Source organism: Pararge aegeria, chromosome 26 (assembly GCF_905163445.1).
Source record: "Pararge aegeria chromosome 26, ilParAegt1.1, whole genome shotgun sequence".
NCBI classification, from domain to species: domain Eukaryota; kingdom Metazoa; phylum Arthropoda; class Insecta; order Lepidoptera; family Nymphalidae; genus Pararge; species Pararge aegeria.
In genome coordinates, this window is record NC_053205.1 from 4,338,411 (window position 1) to 4,363,796 (window position 25,386).

General features: G+C 37.8%; 1 protein-coding gene across 1 annotated transcript; it reads left to right on the plus strand.

The window, feature by feature from the left end:
- LOC120635388 (transferrin-like) lies at positions 1-25,105 on the plus strand. Its single transcript, XM_039906395.1, has 15 exons — positions 1-141; positions 7,481-7,571; positions 10,339-10,475; positions 11,090-11,238; positions 12,413-12,557; positions 14,654-14,850; positions 15,717-15,859; positions 16,628-16,797; positions 17,696-17,936; positions 19,501-19,670; positions 20,274-20,416; positions 21,579-21,642; positions 23,259-23,369; positions 23,909-24,053; positions 24,757-25,105. The coding sequence occupies exons 1-15, from the start codon at positions 81-83 to the stop codon at positions 25,085-25,087; spliced, it is 2,298 nt and encodes a 765-aa protein (XP_039762329.1). The 5' UTR covers positions 1-80; the 3' UTR covers positions 25,088-25,105.
- Positions 25,106-25,386: the final 281 nt, after the last annotated feature.

A 25,386-nucleotide genomic window follows, 5' to 3' on the forward strand; every position in this document is an offset into this window, starting at 1 on the left:
CAAAACTGCGACCCGGTTAGGGTGTGGTTTTCGGAATTTCAGTCCCGTTTAGTGTTAAAAGTGTATTTAATAGTGCTGAAATGGGTTACAGAGGAGTTTTTTTTGCCGTTCTATTAATCGGTTCGAGCTACGCCCAAAATGGTGAGTTAGGTGTTACGTAATCAACTGCTATCTTAAACTTACTGTCAGATTAATAATTGAATGATGCAAAATTACGTTTGCCGTTTAAATATGACTAGCTGCTGCCCGCGACTTCGTTTGTGTATGTAAAACGAAAGCCTATTACAAAGACTACGCTGTCTGTCTGTCAGTCTGTCACCAGACTTTATCTCAATAACCGTGATAGTCAGACAGTTGAAATTTTTACAGATGATGTATTTATGTTGCGGCTATAAAGAAAAAAAAAACATTTTTAGGAATCCCAGAACGCACCTCTAACTTTTATGTGTGTTTTAAGCAATTTAAATATCAGTTGATTTTACGGTGAAGGAAAACATCGTGAGGAATACAGCATGCCTGAGAGTTCTCGATAATTTTCTCAAGACCGTGTGGAGTCCACAAATCCGCACTGGGCTGGCGTTATTCATTTATTTATTTATTTATATCTTAGTATACTTACAGCTAGCCAAAACGTATACTAAGTCAGATACAGATGTACATTACGGAAATATTAGTTAATTTGCCTGAATATCTTAGGAACTTAGCTAAACTTATATTAAATACTAGCGGACCCTCGCGACTTCGTCTGCGTATGAGTTAATCGAGAAGCTAGAAGAGATATGATGCTAACATCATAATCATCCTAGCTAGCTATTACATACTATTATTTTAGTTGATATATACAAACATACATCCATCCATACATCCATACTCACAAACTTTCGCATTTATAATATTAAGTAGTATGGTACGCATGCATTCGATCGTTGTCCCATATTACTTGGTGTTATTTGTGAAGAGTTATGTCCTTTATCTCCGACAATATTTATCAGATGTTCATTAAAATTTTACACTACATGTTTGATAGTACATATATGATTTCAAATAAAAAAAGAATTATTAAAATCAAATAGTTAGGTTCAAATTTAACGGAGCTATGAAGTAAAATTGATAAAACTTTTCATCCCGTTTCCAGGAGGTAACTTATTGTTTATCTATATTATTTGGTATATTATCAAAATTAAGCTTAATTTGCTATACTTTCCAAATTTTCACGAAGTAAAATTGATAAAAAATTTTATCCCGTTTCCAGGAGGTAACTTATTGTTTATCTATATTATTTGGTATATTATCAAAATTAAGCTTAATTTGCTATACTCTGCGAAAAGCAGGAGAATCGTGAAAATTTGGAAAGTATAGCAAATTAAGCTTAATTTTGATAATATATCATGGATTTCCGCAAAGTAAAGCCTGCTTCTATCCAATATATATTATTTGGGTTGAAAGCTATTCTATATGTTGACCCGAAATAACAGCTACCATTATACCAAATTTTATTTAATTCCGTTCAGTAGTTTTCGCGTGATGCCCGGACAGAGAGACAGTTAGACAGACAGACCAAAAATAAAATAAAAATTTGTTTTGGACTCAGTATCGATTATAAAGCATCTCCCAGTCAAAATTTTCAAAATTTCAGTTACAGTTTTATTATTAATATAGATATCAATTTGTTGGTGCTGAGCAACCATATTATTAAGAAACAAGAAGAGAGAGAAGAGAGAAGTTGGAGCATCGAGTCGAACATCGAGAATCGAGTGAAAATAGTGGTAATCTTCCCCAAGTTCGTACCGTTTTACCAGGCGCTCGCACAGCTAACGAGAATTTGCGAAGTGCTTCTCGATTGTCAACCTGTCCGGACACATTCCATTAAATAAATTTGCCTATTTAATGGGTAAGGCTCCAACACCCAACTGCACAGAATGTGGTGTGGTGGAAGACGTATTCCATATTTTGATGGAATGTGTTCGGAATGAGTCCATGAGACGTTCCATTTTTAATACAAATTGTATATACCAATCTATTGGCGGTATAAATATAGTTTTAGGAAACATATCATCTAAATTACCAAAAAACTTAATTGATTTATATAATGTCGCGGTAAGCTAAATATTATTAGTGGCTTTAACAGAGCGGCATAGTCGCATTGACGACAAAGCTCTTTAAATAAAGATTTAAAAAAAAAAAAAAAAAAATTGTTAAGGAGTAAGAAGTATTGTAAGAGACATGCCCTTCGATGCCTTTGTTTCAAAGTATCCAAACCCATCATCTAGATATATAAAAGAGAAAGTGTGTGGGTATGTTCCGTATAGGCTCCGAAACGGCTGGACCGATTTCAATTAAACTTTCAGAGAATCTCCGGATTGACCTGGCGAGTAATCCTGTAAACGGTGACGATCGCAGCACTCCTACTTTTGAACTGTCAAATACAGCTTGTATTTACTATGATGATATTCTATTGTTGTACATGGGTGTAGATAATGATCTTCACCCGCTCGAGAAGAGAATAGAAGAGAATGAATACGGAGAGAAATGAATGATTTAATATATTATGAGACTTAAATTAAAAATTTAATGATGTAAGTTTATTGTTTAAATAAAATAAGGCAAAATCTAGCCCGGCGAAGCGGGCTAGATTACGCTAGTAATATCTAATAATAAAAATTTATGAGACCACAGCGCAAACCACTCATCGCGGAATTCGAGTCATTTATTCTTATGATGTAATATTAAAACGATAAACACTGATAACGTACTAAGAATCATGACGACATGACCTCCTTGATTCATAAAGATATCGGCTTGTCCTACAAAAAATAAGAAAACATAATTTCAATAGTAACCTACTAGCAATTCCTTAGTCCACGTACAAACTTTTTAGTCCATGTACAACTTTTGACAATTAAAAGACACAATAATATGTTGGTCCAAATCTTAAGGTTGCGGAAAAAAAAAAACAATTTGCTGTTTTCTGTTGCCGCTAAAACAACAAAAACTAAAAAATCATATTAACATACCGTTTTGTACCACTTGAATTCCGAAAATCTCTGCGTGTATTTGTGATTAAACAATCAATTGCTAATTATTTTTGGTAACACTTTTAGCTATTTTCTTTCTAAAGCTCTAATTTGCTGATAACGTCACAAGTGCGGCCATGACACCCGGTGAGCGTTTTCGCGGGAAATAATTTCTCTAAGTATCATTTGCAATTGAAATCAACAGAACCTTTAGTTTAGATATTTTTAAAATATTTTTTTTTTACATTTCTTTTTATTATTATGTGTTTACTAATTGGAATTATATTTAAGCTTGGCGTAAACATTTAGATATTTTAAATACTTCCGAACATCATAGGGCAGTTTTTCAAAATTACTCATGTACTCTCGATGTGAATAGTAAAAAAAAAAAAAAAAAAACGTGCGTGTAACGTCTTTGGCGTAACTAGATAAAACTAAAAGCTTTTCAACAATTTCATCTTTCGCCTTACTATATATTTAGTTTTATAATAGCGCAATATCAGATAGTCAAATAAAGTTTATTTAAATATCACAAAAAAATATTTTTATCTATGTAATAAAACACATACAAAGAAAAAAAAAACACCCGGCTAAGTTTGTTGTGGGCTTCTTCTTAGACCAGGACGCGTTTGGAACCCTCGTAGCTTTAGTTTTAAGTTTACGAATGTGGTTATCGCCATCATCTCACTACCGTGTAATTCTTACGCATCAAAAGTGCCACTTATGGGCCTACTTGAATAAAGATATTTTTGACTTTGACTTTGACTTTTATAATTAAAGAAATGGACATAATAAACATAATTAAATTTGGAATATTATTAGACTCATTATCGGACAACCAACATTAAAATTTGAGATTTATGTACAATTGAAAAAATTGCATCACCCGAATACGCCCGTAGACTTTGACAATTGAAAGTGTACACTGTCAAACCTTACAGCTAACTTCAGAATGTCGGTTTTTCGTGACGCGCCAAAAGAAGTATAACTTCAAAAACAATAAAAATATTTATCACTCTTTACTAGATTGGACGTTATACCTGAACCGTTGTTGCTATCAGTTATTATAGCGTCGATACTTGATAAGCCAGACTGATTCAGGGTGGGCCTTATGACTCATGAGTATACATAGTATATACTTATATAAACTTATTTCCTAATGTCATATCCGGTTTACAAGTTACAAATAGATTTTGCTCACGTCTTTAATGTACCTACCGCGAATGTTTAGATTGGATTGAATATATTTAGTTTCTAAAATTAGTTTTATTTTCTCTTTAATGCACAACCAAAAATAGCTTATAAAACGCTGGCTAAAGTGTTTTTCATCAACCAAACTTCAGACGTGCGAGAAAAACGAGTGTTGGCGTGGCAAAAACAACAACTTAATAAAAAGAAATATTACGTGATAGATATGTATTTATATATGTATTTTTAGACATATATATATATGTATTTTTTTATATACTACGACAACGCACGCATCTAGCCCCAAAGTAAGCGTAGCTTGTGTTATGGGTACTGAGATGACTGATGAATATTTTTATGAATAATAGCCGTTTCCGGCCCGCTTCGCTAGGCGAATTGAAAAAGGAAATAAATTACATTTTATGTTTCATTTTTATTTATTTTTTCATATTTTCATTATTCTCCTTTTTTTTTATTTTTGTATGAACATAAATAGGCCCCGCGGATAGAACTGTAAGCATCGATATTGTTTAGACTTACTCAAATTCCAAATTCCATCGATTTAGCCTGTATCTTTCATCCAGGTGATTTTTCTCACTAATATTCATTGTAACTTTCAATGTGCAATCATTATAACATTTCCGTGCCTTTCTTCCAAAAAATAATAATAATTGACATGAAGAAAAAAATTTGAAATGAGTATTGAAAGTTTAAGTTAAAGTCATTGCAAGTCTCATATGTGAAGTTGAAATCTGTCTAGGTTCAAGTGCGCCGAATTTTCTGTTAACTAAAATTTTCTCCCTGACATCAATTTTTTATAGAAAATTAATTGTGCACGTTTTTTATGAATTCTATTGGAATAAGTAACTAAATTTCTTTTCCACATCTCATGTGCTTGGAAAATGCATTCATTTTAATCTGTTACATTTCCGCGATCCCGCAATAAAAGAATTCGTCGGTTATGTAGTCTGCAAAATGAATGTAAAATTCTTAGTCCGTTGATTGGATAGCTACATGTAAAGTTAAGTTTTTGAAACCTCTCAATGACTTTTTCTCCGCTGCCAAAAAGACGATTGTTGTAAGGAAATACACGTATATCCCTACATACACGAAGATCCCCACCAAATTTGGAGTCTGTAGAAGTTACAGGTTAGAAATAAAAATTTTAGATTTTAACACCCACCCCCGCAATTCCTGTCGGAAGTAGACTTTATTGAAATCCATTTTGAGATGTTCTTTATGTGAATAGTAAAAGATTCCTACCATATTTAGAATTTTTAGAAGCTATATTTCGAAATTGAAATTTTTTATTGTTAACACCCACCCCCGCGAACCTTATTGGAGGTGATTCATTGTAAAATCCGCTCGAAGATCATTTTTATATTACATATAGAACACTCTCACTAAATTTGGAGTCTATAGGAGCTATCGCTTGGAAATTGAAAATTTTCATTGTTAACGCCCCCGCAATCTTCTTTGGGGTGGGATATCGTAAAATTTGTTCATAAATCATTTTTACATCACTTATAGAAAATTCCTACAAAATTTGGAGCTTGTAGGAGCTTTAGCTGGAATAAAAATATTAATTGTTAATACCCACCCCCGCAACCCCCTGTGGGGTGAGCTATCGTAAAATTCGTTCATAGCCTATTTCTACACCTCTTACAGAAGATTCCTACCAAATTTAAAGTCTATAGAAGCTATAGTTTAAAAACGGGAATTGTTCATTGTTAACGCCCCCGCAATCCCCTTTGGGGAATGAATTTCTTAAAATCTATTCATAGCTGACCTCTACATAGCAAAAGTAATATTCCTACCAAGTTTCACGTTTGTAAGTCTTATGGTTCCCGAGATTTAGTGGTGAGTGACTATATAGATGGGAATTCTTCGATTATCATCGAAATTTTTAACTTTTTATCGGGCTTTTTTAAAATTTTCTTACATACAAAACTTTCTCCTGACAATTCTGAAGATAAAAAAAAGCTCAATTGGTCCAGCCGTTCTCCACTACCGTGAGTAGATTCTTAGCTGAATGTAAAAAACCATAATCCGTTTAATCCGTTTTAATTTCACTCTGTTGAAATCCATGAAAACAAAAGAATCAAGAGAAAATGCTTATCTTTTGTTTTTATTAGCGGGATAAATGTTCATTAAAGTAAAACAGCAATAAAAAAATGAAGGAATGTTGGAATTCAAAAAATAGATAGCCATAAACCATCAAGGAAAAATTTCGCGTCGAATGGTGGTAGTTTCATGTCGATACGATCAGTGGTTTAGGCGTGATTGAGCCTCAAACGAAGACCATTTTCATTATATATATATAGATACATAACTTATAAAAACTTGAAATATACACATAAACACCTAAACACTGAAAAACATTCATGCTCATCACACAAAAATTTTCTAGCTGTGGGAATCGAACCCACGGCCTTGGACTCAAAAAGCAGGGTCGCTAGAAACTGAAATAGAATAGAATAGAAAAACTTTATTGCAGCAGAACACAATAGGAAAAAACACAACGAAAACAGTAATAGGACTTAGTGCTACGGTGCAAAGGCGGCCTTATCACCAAAAGTGATCTTTTTTGTTTACCGGTGCGAGGTTGCCATTCCAGAACCCCAACGTCCATCGGTTCTTCGAGCTATATGCCCGCCCATTGCCACTTTAGCTTCGCGACTCTTTGAGCTATGAAAGTCGATTATAACTAAATAATTATTAATTCTTGTCAGTCCACAAACTCACGTGCGAGCAGCGTGGCGGGCTCAAAGCTCTATATTCTTTATGAGGCCTTTGCTGTAATCGACTGGCAATGATGACTATGAAAGTCGATTCTAACTAAACAATTAGGTGTTCTTTTCCGACCACCAACTAACTTGCGAGCAGCGTGGTGGGCTCAAAGCTCTATATTCTTTATGAGGCCTTTGCTGTAATCGACTGGCAATGATGACTATGAAAGTCGATTATAACTAAACAATTACGTATTTTTGTCAGTCCACCAACTAACTTGCGAGCAGCGTGGTGGGCTCAAAACTCTATATTCTTTATGAGGCCTTTGCTGTAATCGATTGGCAATGATGTATATGAAAGTCGATTCTAACTAAACAATTAGGTGTTCTTTTCCGACCACCAACTAACTTGCGAGCAGCGTGGTGGGCTCAAAGCTCTATATTCTTTATAAGGCCTTTGCTGTAATCGACTGGCAATGATGACTATGAAAGTCGATTATAACTAAACAATTAGGTATTTTTTGATGATATAATCTTATTTTTTTTCAGTTGGAGTTTGCATCCCATCATCAAACACTGGTCTGTGTCAGAATATCGAAAGAAATGGCAGTCCCGCAGTTTGCAGGCTGGTTGAATCCAGGTCAGTCCATTTTATAGTTTGATTTTATTTAAATAATTAAGCTGAATCCCATTGATGATATATGGTTGGGTTAGGTTAGGTTGGCGTGCACTTCACTTCCAGTGCCTTGCCCCCAAGGTAATAAGAGCCGCTGGGGCGCTATGCCGACTTCTCCCTAATACGAGTGGGCCAAACGCTGGCTGTCGTCGCCTTTATACAGGGGTAGTGCGGTCAATGGCCTTGTATGGGGCGCCCATCTGGGTAGACTCCCTGACTGCCCGTAATCGAGCTCTGCTGCGGAGGCCGCAGCGGGTTATGGCAGCTAGGGAAGCGAGAGCGTATCGCACCATCTCCTGCGAGGCAGCCTGCGCAATGGCCGGGACACCTCCATGGGACCTAGATGCTGAAGTTCTGGCATACGTATACCAGCGTAGAGTAGCTGTCCGGATACGAGGGGAACACCCTTCATTAGAAAGGATCGCAATGTGGCGGCGAACAGCACAGGCAGAGCTATTCCGCCAGTGGCAAGGAAGGCTTGAGGCACCCAGCGCGGGCCAACGAACTATTGAGGCCATCCGGCCTGTTCTCCAGCAGTGGGTGAAAAGGAAGCACGGAACACTCACTTTCCATCTTGCACAGGTCCTTTCAGGGCACGGTTGCTTCGGAAGGTACTTGTTCAAGGTGGCTGGTAGAGAGCCTACTGAGGTGTGTCATGAGTGTGGCTGTGCCACAGATACAGCACAGCATACATTGGCTGACTGCCCCAAATGGGCGGAGTCACGCAAGGCACTCGTAGCTACGGTTGGGCAGGACCTTTCTCTACCAGCCGTGGTTAGGGCCATGGTAGGAAGTGACAGGTCGTGGGAAGCAGTGGTCTCCTTCTGTGAGGATGTGATGGTGCAGAAGGAGTTGGCCGAGCGGTTGAGAGAGGACGATGTAGACTCTAATCCGCTCCGCCGCAGAAGAGTCGGGCGTAGACAGTTGGCGCACAACCGACGTCTGCCCCCTTGAGAAGGACCTCCGGGTGATAGATACGGGGATTCTGTCGCCCGTCGGAGTTTGGTCCTCGAGTTGAAAGGCATACCCCGTGTTCCTGGTTTGCCTTCGGTGGTGTTCAGCAGTATCTGAAGTTGTTACAGGGAAGTGCCTGCCTCAGTAGGCACCGCTGACTGGGTTGTGGTTGTGTGCGAAAGCGTTCCCATGACCCAGTTACCAGGCGATGAGTTGGAACACCGTGGGGTTTTAGTCGGTAAGAGTCCGGCATAACCACTGCGCCTCCCCGTGGTGTAGTGGTATCCATGAGGATTTCCCCACGAAAAAAAAAAAAAAAAAAAGGTTGGCGTGCACTTCCGTAAATGAGGCTGGAAGATCTCCTGCATCATTTGCGAGAGGGATGCGTAAAAGCATTTCCCAGCAAGAAAAAAAACAAAAAAAACAAAAAAAAAAAGGTTGGCGTGCACTTCATACATCCGAAACAGCACTGCGTAACATAAAATTTATGTATAACTGGTGTTAGAGAATTTTTGCCGTTTTATACTATTTTCCTGATTATGCATACCCTGGTAAGAAACCCAGTGCGCGCCTTATTAGGTACCATCGCCTATCAACAGAGCGACACTTCGCATGGCATGCATTCTTGCATCCGTCATCCGTGTGTCTATCAACCTGGTTTTAAGCCTCATGTAATTACACCAGCAATCACGCCCTTCAGACTGGCACACTGCAACAACTCTCAGAGCACTCTCTGAGAGCACTGGCGCACAAGTGGAAATAATATCCAAATAATATATGTGTAATAATAAACGGAAATAAACTTCTATTCCATGTTACCGTGCTTAAGCACGTTAACTATATCCCCTATCATGCAACCATCCCTTTTATGTCATTTAAAATTAATTATTTTTTCTATACATATAAAAGAGAAAGTGCGTGGGTATGTTCCGTATAGGCTCCGAAACGGCTGGGCCGATTTCAATGAAACTTGCAGGGAATCTCCGGATTGACCTGGCGAGTAATCCTGTAAAGTTTGGTGACGATCGGAGCACTCCTATTTTTGAACTGTCAAACTGTCAAATATAGCTTTTATTTACTATGATGATATTCTATTGTTGGGTGTACATTGGTGTAGATAATGATCTTCACCCGCTCGAGAAGAGAATAGAAGATAATTAATACGGAAAGAAATAAATGATTTAATATATTATGAGACATAAATTAAAAATTTAATGATGTAAGTTTATTGTTTAAATAAAATAAAGCAAATTCTAGCCCGGCGAAGCGGGCTGGGTACGCTAGTACTAAATATTCTTCTGTAAGAAGATAAAATCAGTCTAGTAAAAATATAAAACAGATTTATAAATTCAATAAACGTATATTGCTCACTTAAAAAGTATTCAAAATTGGACCTCCTTTCGACAATTACCGGTCGAAAAAACCAAAATACCGGTCATGACTAGTATATTGGTTGGTACATCAAGAAAATACCATAACCGAGCTAAAAAGGGGGGAAAAATCACCTAGACCGGAACCGGGGTCTTGTGGTTTCTTAAAAAAATCGGACGGTGGGACCCCGTATCGAGTCCAGATGTTTTATTTCCCTTTTGTAATGCTCTGGATTTTATTCGATAGCAAGATGGGTAGGATATATGGTACTTACGAGTGCATATCAAGAGTTGGTCGTTCAGTAAAACATGGTAAACTTACCCAAATAGTCCGACAAACACTCATAAACTGTCCAAAAACTCACGAGTGCATGAATATTGTTGGTTATCTTAACTTCTTCTTTTAGACTCGACTGTGCTTTGAGCCTGGCGCGCGGACAAGCGGATATCGGAGTATTCTCCGAGGAGGAGATAGTTCTTCTTTCTCACCAGCAGCCAAATGACAATCGAGTAATAGCGACCATCAGGGACGTGAGTAGGACTGGTAAGGGTCTCTCTTTATTTCCTTCTTTCGTGATAAGCGTCCTGATATAGCCGTCTCAGTCATTCTTGCTGCCAAGAAGCCAAACTCGTGCCCCTAATCGGTTTCTACGACGCATCATACCGGGCCGCTAATTTGCTTGGCGTCATGTCATTATGAAAATTAAGCTTTATTTGCTATACTCCGCGAAAAGCAGGAGAATCTGTGTGGTGTAATTTATAATTTCTTCAATCCAACCAACACCAAACCGGTCTTCGGCAATGTACCCACTTCGCTCTGAAACCGGAGCATCAACTTCATCAACGTCATCAACCGAACTTTACAATGAATAATTGTAAACTTACTTATTTATTATTTATACTTAACAATTATTCATTATAAAGTCAACATATCCTGAGGATGCTGACAGATTCTCCTACTTTTCGCTAAGTATAGCATATTAAGCTTAATTTTCATAATATATCATAGATTTCCGCAAAGTAACGCCTGCTTCTATCCAATGACGTCATGTCTTTGGTCTTCCACCAGAACAAAGCTTGTCTTGTAGATTTGGAATTGGACCCACATTAGGGATTCCTTGAGGTAGACATCTAGATGAGAAAACGTGGTCATTTCAGAGCCATTCGCTTTCGAAGCTGTGGCAGTAGTTCCAGCGACTCATATCGGGGGGCTGGCAGGTCTGCGAGGAGGAAGATACTGCCATCCTGGCTTCGATCAGACTGAACAGCGCTGGTCTCCACGCGTCCTGAAAACCTTGGAAAAAGCGGTAAGTTTCATTATCATTCATTTCATCAGTCATTTTCATCCCTTTTTCCCTTTTTTTTTGGTTTTCTTTTTTTAATAATAAGGTGGGGAAAATCCTCATGAACATCCGTCTGAATAGTGCCGGACTCCTACCGGCTAAAAACTCTCCAACCTTCTAAGCGTTAGTTTACCTGCCTTTTGGCAACTATAACCATGTATAACGTCCCAACGATGGGCACATCCCTTCCGTCTCTTAATGCATAGACCCACCACGTCGGTCCCGACTATGATCACAAGTGACAATAATCGGGACCGACGGCTTAACGTGATGATATGAGGGTTCGACACCGCCAATCTGATCACTCCAGGATGGTAGGTACTGGAAACAACAAATCATCTTTAACAACAAAAAAGACAAAAATATTTGGCCCGAACCATGATCTGTAGTTGAACTTGCAACCAATTAAGCCCTGTTCTTATGAACATTGGATAGAAGCAGGCGTTACTTTGCGGAATTCTATGGTATATTATGAAAATAAAGCTTAATTTGCTATACTCCGCGGAAAGCAGGAGAATCTGTATGGTGTAATTTTTTCAATCTTCATAATCCACACCAAACAGATCTTCGACAATGTACCCTCTTAGCGAAGCATCCTTAGGAGATATTAAATGTATATTATAAGTACTTATATATATTATTCATAAAAATATTCATCAGGCATCTTAGTACCCATAACACAAGCTACTCTTATTTTAGGGCTACATGGTATGATTGTGGTGGTATGTATTTATTTATCCTATTAAAAAGAAAAAGTCCTATTATAGTATAAAGGACTACGTAAACGATAAAAAAGCTTGGGTGTAAATTATTGCTCTAACCAGGTTGCTCTTCTAATAATTTAAAATGACATTGTGAGATGGTGATAACAAAAAAAAAACACCCGGCTAAGTTTGTTGTGGGCTTCTTCTTAGACCAGGACGCGTTTGGAACCCTCGTAGCTTTAGTTTTAAGTTTACGAATGTGGTTATCGCCATCATCTCTCTACCGTGTAATACTTATGTACGCATCAAAAGTGCCACCTATGGGCACACTTACTTTAATAAAGATCTTTTTGACTTTGACTTTGACTTTATCCTCAGGAGATGTTGACTTTACAATAAAAAATTGTTAAGACAGTACTTTTGTTTGCTCACAGGCTGCTCGCACTGACCGCTGCGCTGATGCCACGACCACTGGTAAAACTGCTGAGGAGATGGAGGTGGAAACCCTCGCCCAATTCTTCGGAAATGCCTGCCGCCCTGGACCTTGGAGCGCCAACGATACACTCGATGCTGATCTTAGTGAGTCAATAATCAAATACTGTTAAAACAATACATGAATAAACAGTAGGTGATTTATTCTTACTCATATTTAAGTATGTGTCGTATGTTATAATATATATTAGTTTATTATTTTTTATATGTATTATTATTATTGGTTTGGTTGCCGTGAAGAAATACCTATGTAGCGATAATGTATATCTCTTTCCTTTGGTGTAAAAAAAAGTGTATTAGCTAATTCATTCATACATACATATTTGAAATGAAATGAAATTTATTCGCTGAAAATTTATTTTATTTATTTATTTATTAACTCATTACACATAATATACATCATAGGTCTTAATTTAAAGGTGTAAGCATAAACTCAAAAGAATTTTTCCGTACACCTAGCCGTTGACAAATGTTTGCTTTGTTAGTCTAATAGATTAATATATTAACATTCACAATTAATGCTACAAAAACTTTACTTATTCACATTACCATTTAGAATGCGGGTAGGTCAACAATGATAAATGTAAAAACCTTTTGTTTACGTTCCATAATTTATATAACTCAGTATAGGTAGGAACGAAGTGCGTTCATATTCCTTCACTATACATGTACAGGATGTTTTTAATCTTTTCTCATATTTTGTCATTAAATATATTATTTTGTCATTTATTTATTTAGGAAAACCAACCGCTAATACATTTTTTCTTGTCCAAGTTTTTACGTTGCGAGCTAAGTGAATGTTCAGCTTATTACAGGTTTTCACAACGTTTACAAATAATTTCAAAATTAATTACATTTTATATATAACTGCATTATAAAATAAATGTCTAAAAATATTTTACTAATTAATAATGTTAAAAATATAAATAGAATTAAAATTAAAATCCATATTAAATTAAGAATTAAATTAAATTAAAAAAAAAAAATTAACATCAATGTCCAAGTTTAAGCTTATTAAATTTTGAATATTTGATAACATAAGAAGTCAAGTCATTAAACATATTTGTTTGTTATAAGATCTATATAATGTTGTTTAAGTTTGTACTTAATATTTTTCTTCGTTATAACTTCCCTAAGCTCTTCAGGAAGCTGGTTAATTAAGTAAGGTATAACGTATAGCAATCGTCTTTTACCATACAGATTATTATATTTAGTAAGTTTTAGTTTGTCACATCTTCGTATTGAATAAGACTTTTGGACTTTTTTGGATGAGCTTCCATAGGGTTTTATTAGACTATAACATTCCTTCATATTCTAATATACAGTATGCGAAAAATAAAGGACAACCAGAAAAATAAATATGACATTCTCGTTGAGCAAGAATCAAAAGGTAACTTAAATGTATACAGGCAATGTCAACGTAATCATAGAAATTTTATAATATCATGTCTTTTATAATGTTTAATGTCAATGAATGAAATCATTTGTGTCATAGTTATCCATAAATTATGTAGTTTCTTCTAGTTAGTGTTTAAAAAAAGTAAGACAAAGAATACAGATAGAGTCTGTGATTTCTAAACTAGGATTCCCTGTGTCGTGGAAATCACTTCCTTCCAGGTAGAATACAATAAAGATAAATAAAGGTAACTTAATGATAAAACAAAAAAAAACTTAATATACAAATTCTGTTGAGGAATTCTGTCAACTGGCCTTATTCTGGAGCAATAAGGGCAAAAAGTGTTCTTTAGCGTGTGCGTGCGTGCGTGTGTGTGTGCGTGTGTATGATTGTGTTGATGTGTGTCTATGATTGTGTTTGTGTGTGCATCCGTGTGTCTCTCTGTGTGTTTATTGTATGTTATATTTATTCTAAATTGTGACCATTTTTTCTGTTTCTCCGTAGCTTGATTCAATTAACCATTTATTAAGTGTTTTTTTTACATTTATATCGTGACATTTTTACAATTTTTAGTATTCTGTTAACCTTTGTATAGAGGAATGGTCCAGCAAACAGGTAAAATCTACCTCCAAACTTTGTTCTCAAAAAAGGTAACCTCCACCGTGACCGCGACTTGTTAGTAAAATTAAAATGATTAAATTTATACTTCAATGCCAGATATGTTTAATTTCTTTTTAGCCAATGCGCCTAGGCACCAATTTTAATATACTAACACTATTACCCACAGAGCGCCGTTTCCCATCACTCTGCTCCCTCTGCGGTGAGAATGCCACTTGCTCACGATACACCATCGACATGGGCATCTCTGTTTCCGGAGTCAACAACAACAACAGACACATCCAGTCGCTGGAGTGTCTTCGCGCAAACAACAGTGACACTGCTGTCGCGTATGTCGCTTGGCAACATGTCCGCGAGTTCTTCAATGTGAGTTATTTTATTCATGATTGCCTGCGTCAACAACAACAACAAACACATCCCTTCGCAGAAGTATCTTTGAGTTAACATCACTGCTGTCGCGTATGTCGCTTGGCAACACGTCCGCAAGTTCTTCAATGTGAGTTATTTTATTCATTGTTGCATGTGTCAACAACAACAGACAGATCTCGTCGCAGGAGTATCTTTGAGCTAATAACACTGCTGTCGCGTATGCCGCTTTGCAACACGTCCGTGATTTCTTCAGTGTGAGTTATTTTATTTATTGTTGCCAGTGTCAACAACTATAACAGACAGATTCCGTCGTAGGAGTATGTTTGAGTTAACAACACTGCTGTCACGTATGTCGCTTGGCAACAAGTCCGCAAATTCTTCAATGCGAGTTTTTTTATTCATTGTTGCCTTTGTTAACGACAACAACAAAGACGTCTAGACACAGGACAGGAGTGTTTTTGGGTTAACTTACTCGTGAAATTTGTAAGCGGAGCTATACCCGAATATACATAAAAAAAATTAAAAAGGCGGGTGCAGGCCGCTAAAGCGAAATAGGTCCTCTTGAAAGGGAGGCCGAAGTCCTAGTCACTATGCTATCCACCGCTTTTCATACAACGTGAAAATAAAAACCGAAATAATACTTCAGAGGCTTTAGAGATAAATTATTTACTGTCTCTGAAAGCTATCTGTGAAACCGAAACGCTATTAGTTTTTGTGTAAACCACTGCCATAGTTTTTACTGAAAGAAATCAGTTACAGCCTTACACATACAAAAGTAAAATCAAGTGACTCCTGCCTTCAACTACCCTTCAACAGTATTTCGTAATTCTATAACACTTTGTATAATATGATTATGTCCTTAGATCCGCAGCCCCGAATTGGCCACATCGTACGCTTTGCTGTGCGAAGACAACACTCTAAGTGTTCTGACTGCGGAGGTGTTGGCTTCAGCTACTGCACCCTGCTCCCTGGTGAAGCAACCATGGAGTGTTATAGTTGCAACTGCGTAAGTCGTAGTTTTGTAAGCAAGAATTAAAAGGCACCTTATTTTTTTTTTAAGTGGTGTTAGAGCTTTTTGAAGTAGCCGGATTACGGGCTAAACCTTCAGTCCAACAGTAGACCGTTGAAGGCTATTGACGTGATCCTCATCTACCTTTTAGCTTTATATACCCACTTGGCTATGATCGCTATTTACACCCATTAGGCTATCAACTATTTTATACCCACTTGGCTATCACCGCTTTTGATGTGAAACATCTATAGGCGGAGGGTAAACCTAATTATTGGCGTGGCGACGCTCCGCCACGCTATGTGATTGCATCTTTGTATGTAACAATAAAAAGGAATATTAATTTTGTAATAAAACAGTCATTATTAACCGACTTACAGAAAGGAGTGGTTGTATTTTTTTTTTTATTCGTGAACAAGTTTGTAATCTTTTCTTTTCATTATTCAATATCTACAATAACTTACAGAAAAAAAATTCCGATGTTTCACATCTGCCAGGCGTCCCGTGACGGCTCAGACATTTTTTTATACCCACTGGGCTATCAGCAGTGGCGTGCACAGAGGTGCAGAGAGTACGAGTTATATAAAACTTAAGGATAGACTTTGTAAGAGTTATTAAAAGCCTACCCTAAAATATTTATAACTCGTACTGAAGATTTTCTTCATCTTATATCATCTGAATACCCTGTGCATACCTTCTACGCACGCCCTGGCTATCATCAGTTTTTGTACCCACTATCACCGCTTTTTTTCTATGTTTTGACAGTTCACAAGCAGCCACCCTCCAAGCCAGCCTTCAAAGTTGGTGGCCCAACGGCATCAACCCCGGTGGTAACACCTGGCAGTCTGTCCTGTACAACGCTATTGTGGGAGGGAGCAATGCACGCGTGGCCTTCCAGGAAGGCTTGCCCACTCCTCTGGAATACACACAAGGGAGTAAGTATTGTTGGTGGTAACTGTTCGAACATAAAATTGTAACTATACTAACATTATAACGCTGAAGAGTTTGGGTGTTTGTTTGTTTGGTCGCACTAATCTCAGGTTAGAATTGAAAAAAATATTTTTGTGATACATAGTCCATTTATTGAGAAAGGCTATAGGCTATCTAAAAACAAGACAAGCATCCTTAAAAAAAATTGAATTATTTAAAGTATTTTGAGATATTCAAAAAACTTTGCAATTTAATTTTTTTTTTTAAACTGTTGAATTTTTATTCACTTCGCTATTACACAATTGATCCTTTTGTAAAATATTGGAAATAAATAATCCTAATTGATTATGACATTTGCCAAGCTGGCGTATAAATCAAGAAGCGTGGAGTATATGACATGTACTTACGATCAATTCAAATTATTACTTTTAAAAAGCGTTACTTCCGTCAGAAAAGAATCTGAGTTACTCCCTAGTCGCGCCTAAAGAAGTATAACTTCAATAAAAAAAGAAATAATTATGTTTTATAATAATTTTGTGACGCGTAAAAACAGTACCAAGCAATGGATTATTTAGTACACTGAGAAATGTAACAGCACCAATGTTTTTTTGGCTTAACAATTTTTTTTGATTTTTTGAGAAGATAGTTTAATCACTATTAAGTAAAACTATTGTAAAATTGATTGAATTGTTGTAATTATGTTTTTGTTTCTGGTTTTATTTTTGTATTTTCTTTTTTTTTTTGTTCTCATTTTAATCTGCTATGTATTTAATTAGTGTAATTGGTGTTACCCGTACTAATTGAATTAAAAAAAAAAAAAAAATTGTTATTGATTTTATTGGTTATTGATTTTATTGATTAATGATGATTGATTATTGCTTATTGATTTTCGTTAATTCCCAGTCCGCAATTTCACCACAATCGACGCGTCCACGTCGTGCATGCCGATCCACCGCTGGTGCACCATATCCCCTCAGGAGCACGCCAAGTGCACGTGGGTTCGCAACGCTGCTTTCACGATGGGCATCGAGCCCTACATCTCCTGCCAACAGCGAGCCACCACTTTCGAGTGCCTCGCGGACATACGGGACAACGCTGCAGATTTCATGGCTACACCCGCCAACTATGGCTATCTGTCCAGGCAGTGAGTGATTTTATACATTATACTTATTTCTGCCGCTGAGAAGCATTGCTGCCGCTAAGCAGCAACACTACACTAGCATTGCTGCGTTCCGGTCTGACAGGCGTATTGTCGTTGCTAGTGTATTTTCAGGCACACCCGGGCCGCAGATTGGAGTACACACCCGCCATCTCCGGCTACCTGTCTAGGCAGGGAGTGTATGGATTTATTACTGCCGCTAAGCAGCAATGCTGCTGCCAAGCAACTTTACTGTTCCGGTCTGAAGGGCGTAGTTGCCAGTGTAATTACAGACACACCAACGCCTCAGATTGGAGTACACACCCGCCATCTCCGGCTACCTGTCTAGGCAGGGAGTGTATTTATTCATTACTGCCGCTAAGCAGCAATGCTAGAACTTTTCTAAGTTGTGTGCGTTTTAAGCAATAAAAATATAACTTGCTTAAACGGTGAAGGAAAATATCGTGAAGAAACCAGCATTACTGGGAGTTTCTTCATAATGTTCTCAAAGGTGTGTGAAGTCCACCAATGCGCACTGGGACAGCGTGGCGGACTACGGCATTAACCCCTCCTCATTGTAGGAGGAGACCCGTGACCTGTAGTGGGCCGGTAATGAATGGGTTGATATGATGAGAATTAATAATCGCGAATGTTAATGCAGTGCTGTATGCTAACTAATATTATAAAAGCGATAGTGTGTTACTGTGATATTACTGTTCCGGTCTGAAGGGCGTGGTTGTCGGTGTAATTACAGGCACACCAACGCCTCAGATTGGAGTACACACCCGCCATTTCCGGCTACCTGTCTAGGCATTGGTGTATTAATTCATTTTATTCATTACTGCCGCTAAGCAGCAATGCTGCCGGGCCTTGCTGTTACGCTATGAAGGCGAGGTTGCCGGTGTTATTAAAAGCACATGAGGCTTATCACCTACGCCTCAGGTTGATACACCCACCAACTATGGCGATCTGTCCAGGCAGTGGGTGATTTGTTGACGTGACAACGTCTTATAATTCATTGGAGCGGGCTGCACGCACGAAAAAACATGACGTATGCGGCGTTACCTCGCTCTGAGGCGTTCTATTCAAGGCTTGAAGTGCAAGCGAGAGCGCGGAACGAGCGACAAAGAGGCACAGTCGGCCTCCGCGTTCGACATCTGCCTCTCTCCTACTTGAGTGAGCGATGCGTCCGCGTGGACAGCTTCTATACAATAATACATTTACATGTTTTCGGCAAGGATGAAGTGCAGTGAAAAGTGAATGTGGTGTCAATTGTTTATAGCAACGATAATATCTATCAAACAAATAAAATTAAAATATTCTTTTGAAAAATGCAACCATTCCATCAGTATTTTCTTACGACGTTGTCACGTTCAACTATCGTCAGTAAGCCGACTTTACAGACAACCAATTTTTTCATTATAATTATTTCTGCTACCCGTGCCCGTTAATGGGTTGATTTGATGCTGATGATGATGCGACTCGTAGCCGACGATTCTTCTGGCGACGACGACGTTCCACCGAGTCTACCCGAATTTTTTGGGTGTTAGATAGGAAACTCTTGTTGCAGACACTACAAGCTGTCATCCGTGAAGCTGGTAGAGAACTCCCACAGTAACCCGAACTCATTCTCCCGCGTGGCAGCCTTGGTCAAGGCCAGCTCTGTTGAGAGTGGAAACATCACGCGCTTCGAAAACCTTCGCGGCAAGCGCGCCTGCTTCCCAGAGTTCGGCGGCATTTGTGAGTACATTCTCTAATATTAAAGTCCAAGTCAAAGTCAAAAATATCTTTATTCAAGTACATCGTACATTAGAAGTACAAGGTAGTGAGATGATGGCGATAACCATATAACTAATGCTACGATGGTTAATTCACACCCAAACTTTTTTATCGATTACGTAGACCTTTTAACTATAATATGACTTTTCTATTAGCTTACGCTTAATACAAACTTTGAACTTTTTAAAAGACATCTTCCAGATTTCAATAGATAGTTTATTGTAGATATGCAATTTCCCTTAAAATAATTATGAATTTTGTTTAACCTTATTGCACTGTAAGTTTATTCTTACTTCTAATGTTTAAATTATTGCAGTCACATTATTTCTTAAACTTACGAGATGTTTTTATGAACATACATTAAATTTTCAAATATGTACTGACTATACACTGTCATTATTTTGAAATCTTTAATCGATTTAATTGATAGTAACCAGCGGTCCCTCGCGACTTCATCTGCGTATAAGTTAATCTTAAAAATTAGTTATGTATCATCTGTAAAACAGTACAATGTCACAAGTGTTATAATCAGCTCTTCAGTCTGAAGTTTACCTTTTTATACAGCGTACATGGCGTTTGTGCGCACGGCACACGAGCGCGGCGTGATCAGTCCCTCGGAGTGCGACTACGCGCGAGCCGTCGGCGAGTTGTTCGACAGCGCGTGCGCACCCGGCGCCTTGGCCAACTCGCATGCAATTGCCGATAGTGTGAGTGTCATTTTCAAAATTTCCGGTGACCGAGTTCTATTCCTAGCACACACCTCTAACTTTTCGACGTTATGTACGCTTTTAATTTAAGGAATTTAAAAGGAAACATCTTGAGGTCTACTAATCCGCACTTGACTACGGCTGATATCCTTCTCATTCTGAGAGTAGACTCGTGTCCTGTAGCTGACCGGAAACGGTTGATGATAACGATTATTCATCACCTATATACGGTTTACATAGCGTTGTGATGTCAACGGGTACTACTTAAGTACCAGGGATGCAGAGACTGTTAGGAGTTTCTAGCGCGTTATGATCAAAACCCTTATTCTGAGAGACCCGTGCGCTGTAGTGGATCGGTAATGGTTGATGATGATAATTTTTCATCATCTGCCTACAGTTCACATTGAGTTGTGACGTCAGCGGTTCTTACTTAGGTACCAGGGATGCAGTGACTGTTAGGAGTTTCTAGTGCGTTATGCTCAAAACCCTTCTCGTTCGGAGAGGAGAACCGTGCCCTGTAGTGGACCGGTAATGATGATGATTATTCATCATCTGCCTACAGTTTACATTGAGTTGTGACGTCAAAGGTTCCGTCTTAGGTACCAGGGATGCAGTGACTATTAGGAGTTTCTAGCGCGTCTAAGGTAGTGTCCAAACCTTTCTCATTCTGAGGAGACCTGTGCCTTGTGGTCCGGTCATATAATGATGAAAATAATCAGAGCAATACTTCGCTTGGCATCCATGCAACACGGGCAACCAAACTTTCACACCGCCTTCATGGTGATTACGTTTCTAACGACAGCCTGCAGGCGTAAATCTTGCGATGTTTGCTAGGTAAGGTAACTTTTGCATTTTCTAGGAAAAAGTGTCGTTTGACAGCAAAGATCGCGAGATTTACGACTATCGAAAGCCGGTGATGTAGATGAATGAAAAAAAGAATGGTATTCATTCTTTTTTTCACTTTTATTGTACACCACAGAGAAACTGTTTCTCTGTGGTCAGTATTGTGTTATACGTTATCACCCTACGAAACAGAGCAATGGTTTGTGGCAGAAATACGCTCGGCGGTTGTACTTCCTCGGACGAGCTCTGTCACAAGCCTCTAATACTATCTACTCTTTTTTTATTTCGTTCGGAAATAACATGTTTTTTTTTTTTGCAGTCCTTCAACGCTACGAACTTGTGTACTGTGTGCAGACCCAGTGTGGCAGTCGCGGGTGAAAGTTGTAAGTAGAATTATCATTCATAAACTTTTTTTCGAACTTTTCAACAGGGGAACAACTTCGTGATACATGATTTTATCGGAACTCTAACCGTTTACGCAGCGCACGCAGCGTTAGCTCTAAGAAGGAACAATCCGAATTTTGAAACATTCTTCATTAGTGCATTGCTCCTATTAGTCTAATAGCGGGATGGTAATATAGCCTTCCTCGATAAATGGGTTGCCCAATACTGAAAGAAATTTTCAAATCGCACCAGTAGTTCTGAAATCACCGCGTTCAAGGAAACAAACAAACAAACTTTTCAGCTTTAGACAACGTGTCAATGAAAACCGGAATATTACATCCGATGCTTTAGAGGTACAACATTTTCTGAATTACTGTATGAGACTTATCTATGAAACCTAATTTTTGAGTAAAACACTGCTATAGTTTTTTCTGAGAGAAATCGGTACCAGCCTTAATAATTATAATTGAAATGGGTGTGTGTTTCTCAAAGGCGTGTGGAGTCCACCACTCCACACTGGATCAGCGTAGTGTACTACGACCTAAAAGGGATTAGGTCGTAGTACACCACGGTAAAGAGCACGGTTCTCCTCCCCCAATGAGAATCTTCTCATTATGGGAGAGTGCCTAATGGGTTGATATGGTGAGGCTGATAAATAGAATTAACTGCCAGGGTGATTTATGATTAAGCCTGTTCAGCTACGGAAAATGAGGTTCTAAATTCCATTTCCGGGTTTTGAAACAATTTGCTAGGCATTGAGTTTTCCATTCAGTAATTTTCAGCACCCAACAAGTTTAGCTTTTTCAAGCCGTTGGTTTCAGTTATCACTAACGTGAGATAATGATCGGCAAAGTCCACTTTATTAGGTACCTATGCGTCGCGTAGCGTAGGTAAGCACGTGTTGGTCTTTTATTTATTTATTTATTCATAGCCGCACCAGCAACAATTGTAACTGCATTCATAAAAAAAAATGTGTGTTAGAATTACAAATTCTGTCTTGTGCCTTTACAATAATCAATTATAGGTGTATACACAGCATTATTGTTGTTATCTCCGGTCACAATTAAAAAACTTAAATAAATATTCAACTAAAGATTATTAAAAATCCCTAATAATATTATAAATGTCAATGTAAGTTTGTTTGTTACGCTTTCACGCAAAAACTACTTAACCGATCCTCATGAAACTTTGTACACATATTCTTGGAAGTGTTAGAATTGATATAGGATACTGAATACTTTAATTTCTTTTTGAGCTACAACTAAATTGAACGCCACACCAAAAAACAAAATCAAGCGCAGGCGACGTCGCGGGCAACAGCTAGTAATAATATAAATATGAATTAAGCTATTAAAATAGATTGCATAGCAATATTAAATGAACATTTATAATTAAAATTATTAATATTTAATTTACATACAATTTTCTTCCTAAATTATTTTAGGGTATCGTGAATATCTGTCATAAGTACACAATTAATATGTTTTGAATTAGTTTGTATGGAAAAATAGATATGCTTCTTTTGACATTTTTTCAGGGTGATTCCTTATGTAATCATTCCGTTACCGTTGAACATATTGTATATAAGATATACATATCAGATTTATATTTCCAGTCACGTGCGCCTACAACTCAACAAACATGTTCTACGGGAACAACGGTACGATCCGCTGTCTTGCGGACCCAGCCAATGACGTCGCCTTTTTAGAAGTGCAGAATATTGACCGTAAGAGTTTTATTTTTCTACCAGCTTTTCCCCGCGTTCTTCATCCGCGTTTATTAAACAACTACATTATGTACCTTCAAGATGCGATCCGAAGATCTGTTGGATGTGGCGTATAAGGATCGAAGAAATTATAAATACAGATTCTACTGCTTTTCGCGGAGTATAGCAAATTAAGCTTAATTCTCATGTTATATTAAGGAATTCCGCAAAGTAACGCCTGCTTCTATACTCTTTTTTTTTTAAATATACTACGACAATACACACATCAGCACCTAGCTCCAAAGTAAGCCTAGCTTGTGTTATGAGTACTAAGTTGACTGATGAATATTTTTATGAATAATATACATAAATACTTAGAATATACATATAAACACCCAGACACTGAAAAACATTCATGCTCTAACACAAACATTTTCCAGTTGTGGGAATCGAACCCACGGCCTTGGGCTCAGAAAGCAGGGTCGCTGCAAACTGCGCCAATCGGCCGTCAAAACTCTAGCTTCTATCAAATATTATCAGCGAATTTTGTCTCATTTCAGAACACCTCGCCTCAGCTAATATCACGACTAGCTCGGTGCGTGTACTCTGTCGTAACAACACTCTCCTTGATCTCGTCGCCGGGGTAGAGATCGACCCGAACTGCCTTCTAGCTTTCGTCGTGGACTCCGAGGTCCTTGCCCGAAGGTAAGTTTGTACAAAATTCAAACCTGTATCAGTAATAACACGGTTTAATTAACCTGTCTACCGATTGTGTTAGAAACGAAGTACGAGTATGTGCCGTGTGGACATTACTGTATGTATTGTCGTAGTATCTTCTCATGTGGTCTCCTCCCACATTGAGAAGGCAGTAGTATTCCACCACGCTGGCCCAGTGCGGATTGGTGGACTCTGAGAACATTATGTTTCCCTTCACCGATGAAGCAAAGTATTTAAAAAAATATATGTTAAAAAACGCACATAACCTTAAGTTATATGTGCGTGATGGGCTTCACCGTACCCTGCTTTTATAGTCTCGTAAAAATATCAGAAAAAGCTTATTGGATCCTGGAGACCTCAAGAAAAATGAATGTAATATCTTAACCTGTTTATTATTTCTCACCTAGTAATATTCTAATATTATAATACATATATTAGATTAAATTTTAAAATAATTACCTCCCTTTTTTTATTAGTGTTGGTAAACACTAAAAAAAAAAAAAAAATAAGTTTATAAAATTAAATTACATGTTATCCAGTTAGAGTTTCGATGTCAACTGAAATAAAATGTGTATTCTATCTTAATTTCTCGCCGACTTAATCCAATACATTCATATGTTTTTTTCAAATCAAATATCGAATTCGAAAGTATCTCTTAAAAAAAATTAACAAAACTTTTTTTTTATTCTAGAAACGACGCCCTAACCAACAGCCTTAACACTTTATTAGACACACTTGACTTCTACTTTGGCTACAACACACCACCGAGCGCACAGCTGGTTAACTTGAAGATATATTCCCCCTTCGATGGCAGGAACGACTTGCTGTTCCTGAACACAGCTATTGGTTTAACTGAGCCATCCAGCATCGCGGCCAATACACAGGCGAGAAACTATAATGAGCTTTTTAGACACTTAGACTCGTGTACAGGGGCCGCGGCGCCAGGGCTCGCAAATCGCAACTTCTTCTCCATAATGACATTGATTCTGATGGGCGTTATAACGCGATTCGTAGTTTATTAAAATAAATGTCTCTGTTTTGTCCGGTGTTTGATTGGGAACGTTTTTAATTTGGTATTTTTTGACTGTATTACACTTTATTTTAGTTACAAACGCTTATAATTCGTGTCCCGTTAAACGTTATTTTTCTTATTTGAAAATCACAAAAAGCTTACAGTTTATGAAATCGTGGTGAATGTGATTTTTTAATAACTACTAGTTTAGTCGCCATGAAAAATACACACGCTGTTTAGACACTTAGACTCGAGTACAGGGGACGCGGCACCAGGGCTGGCGAATCGCAACTTCTTCTCCATACCTAC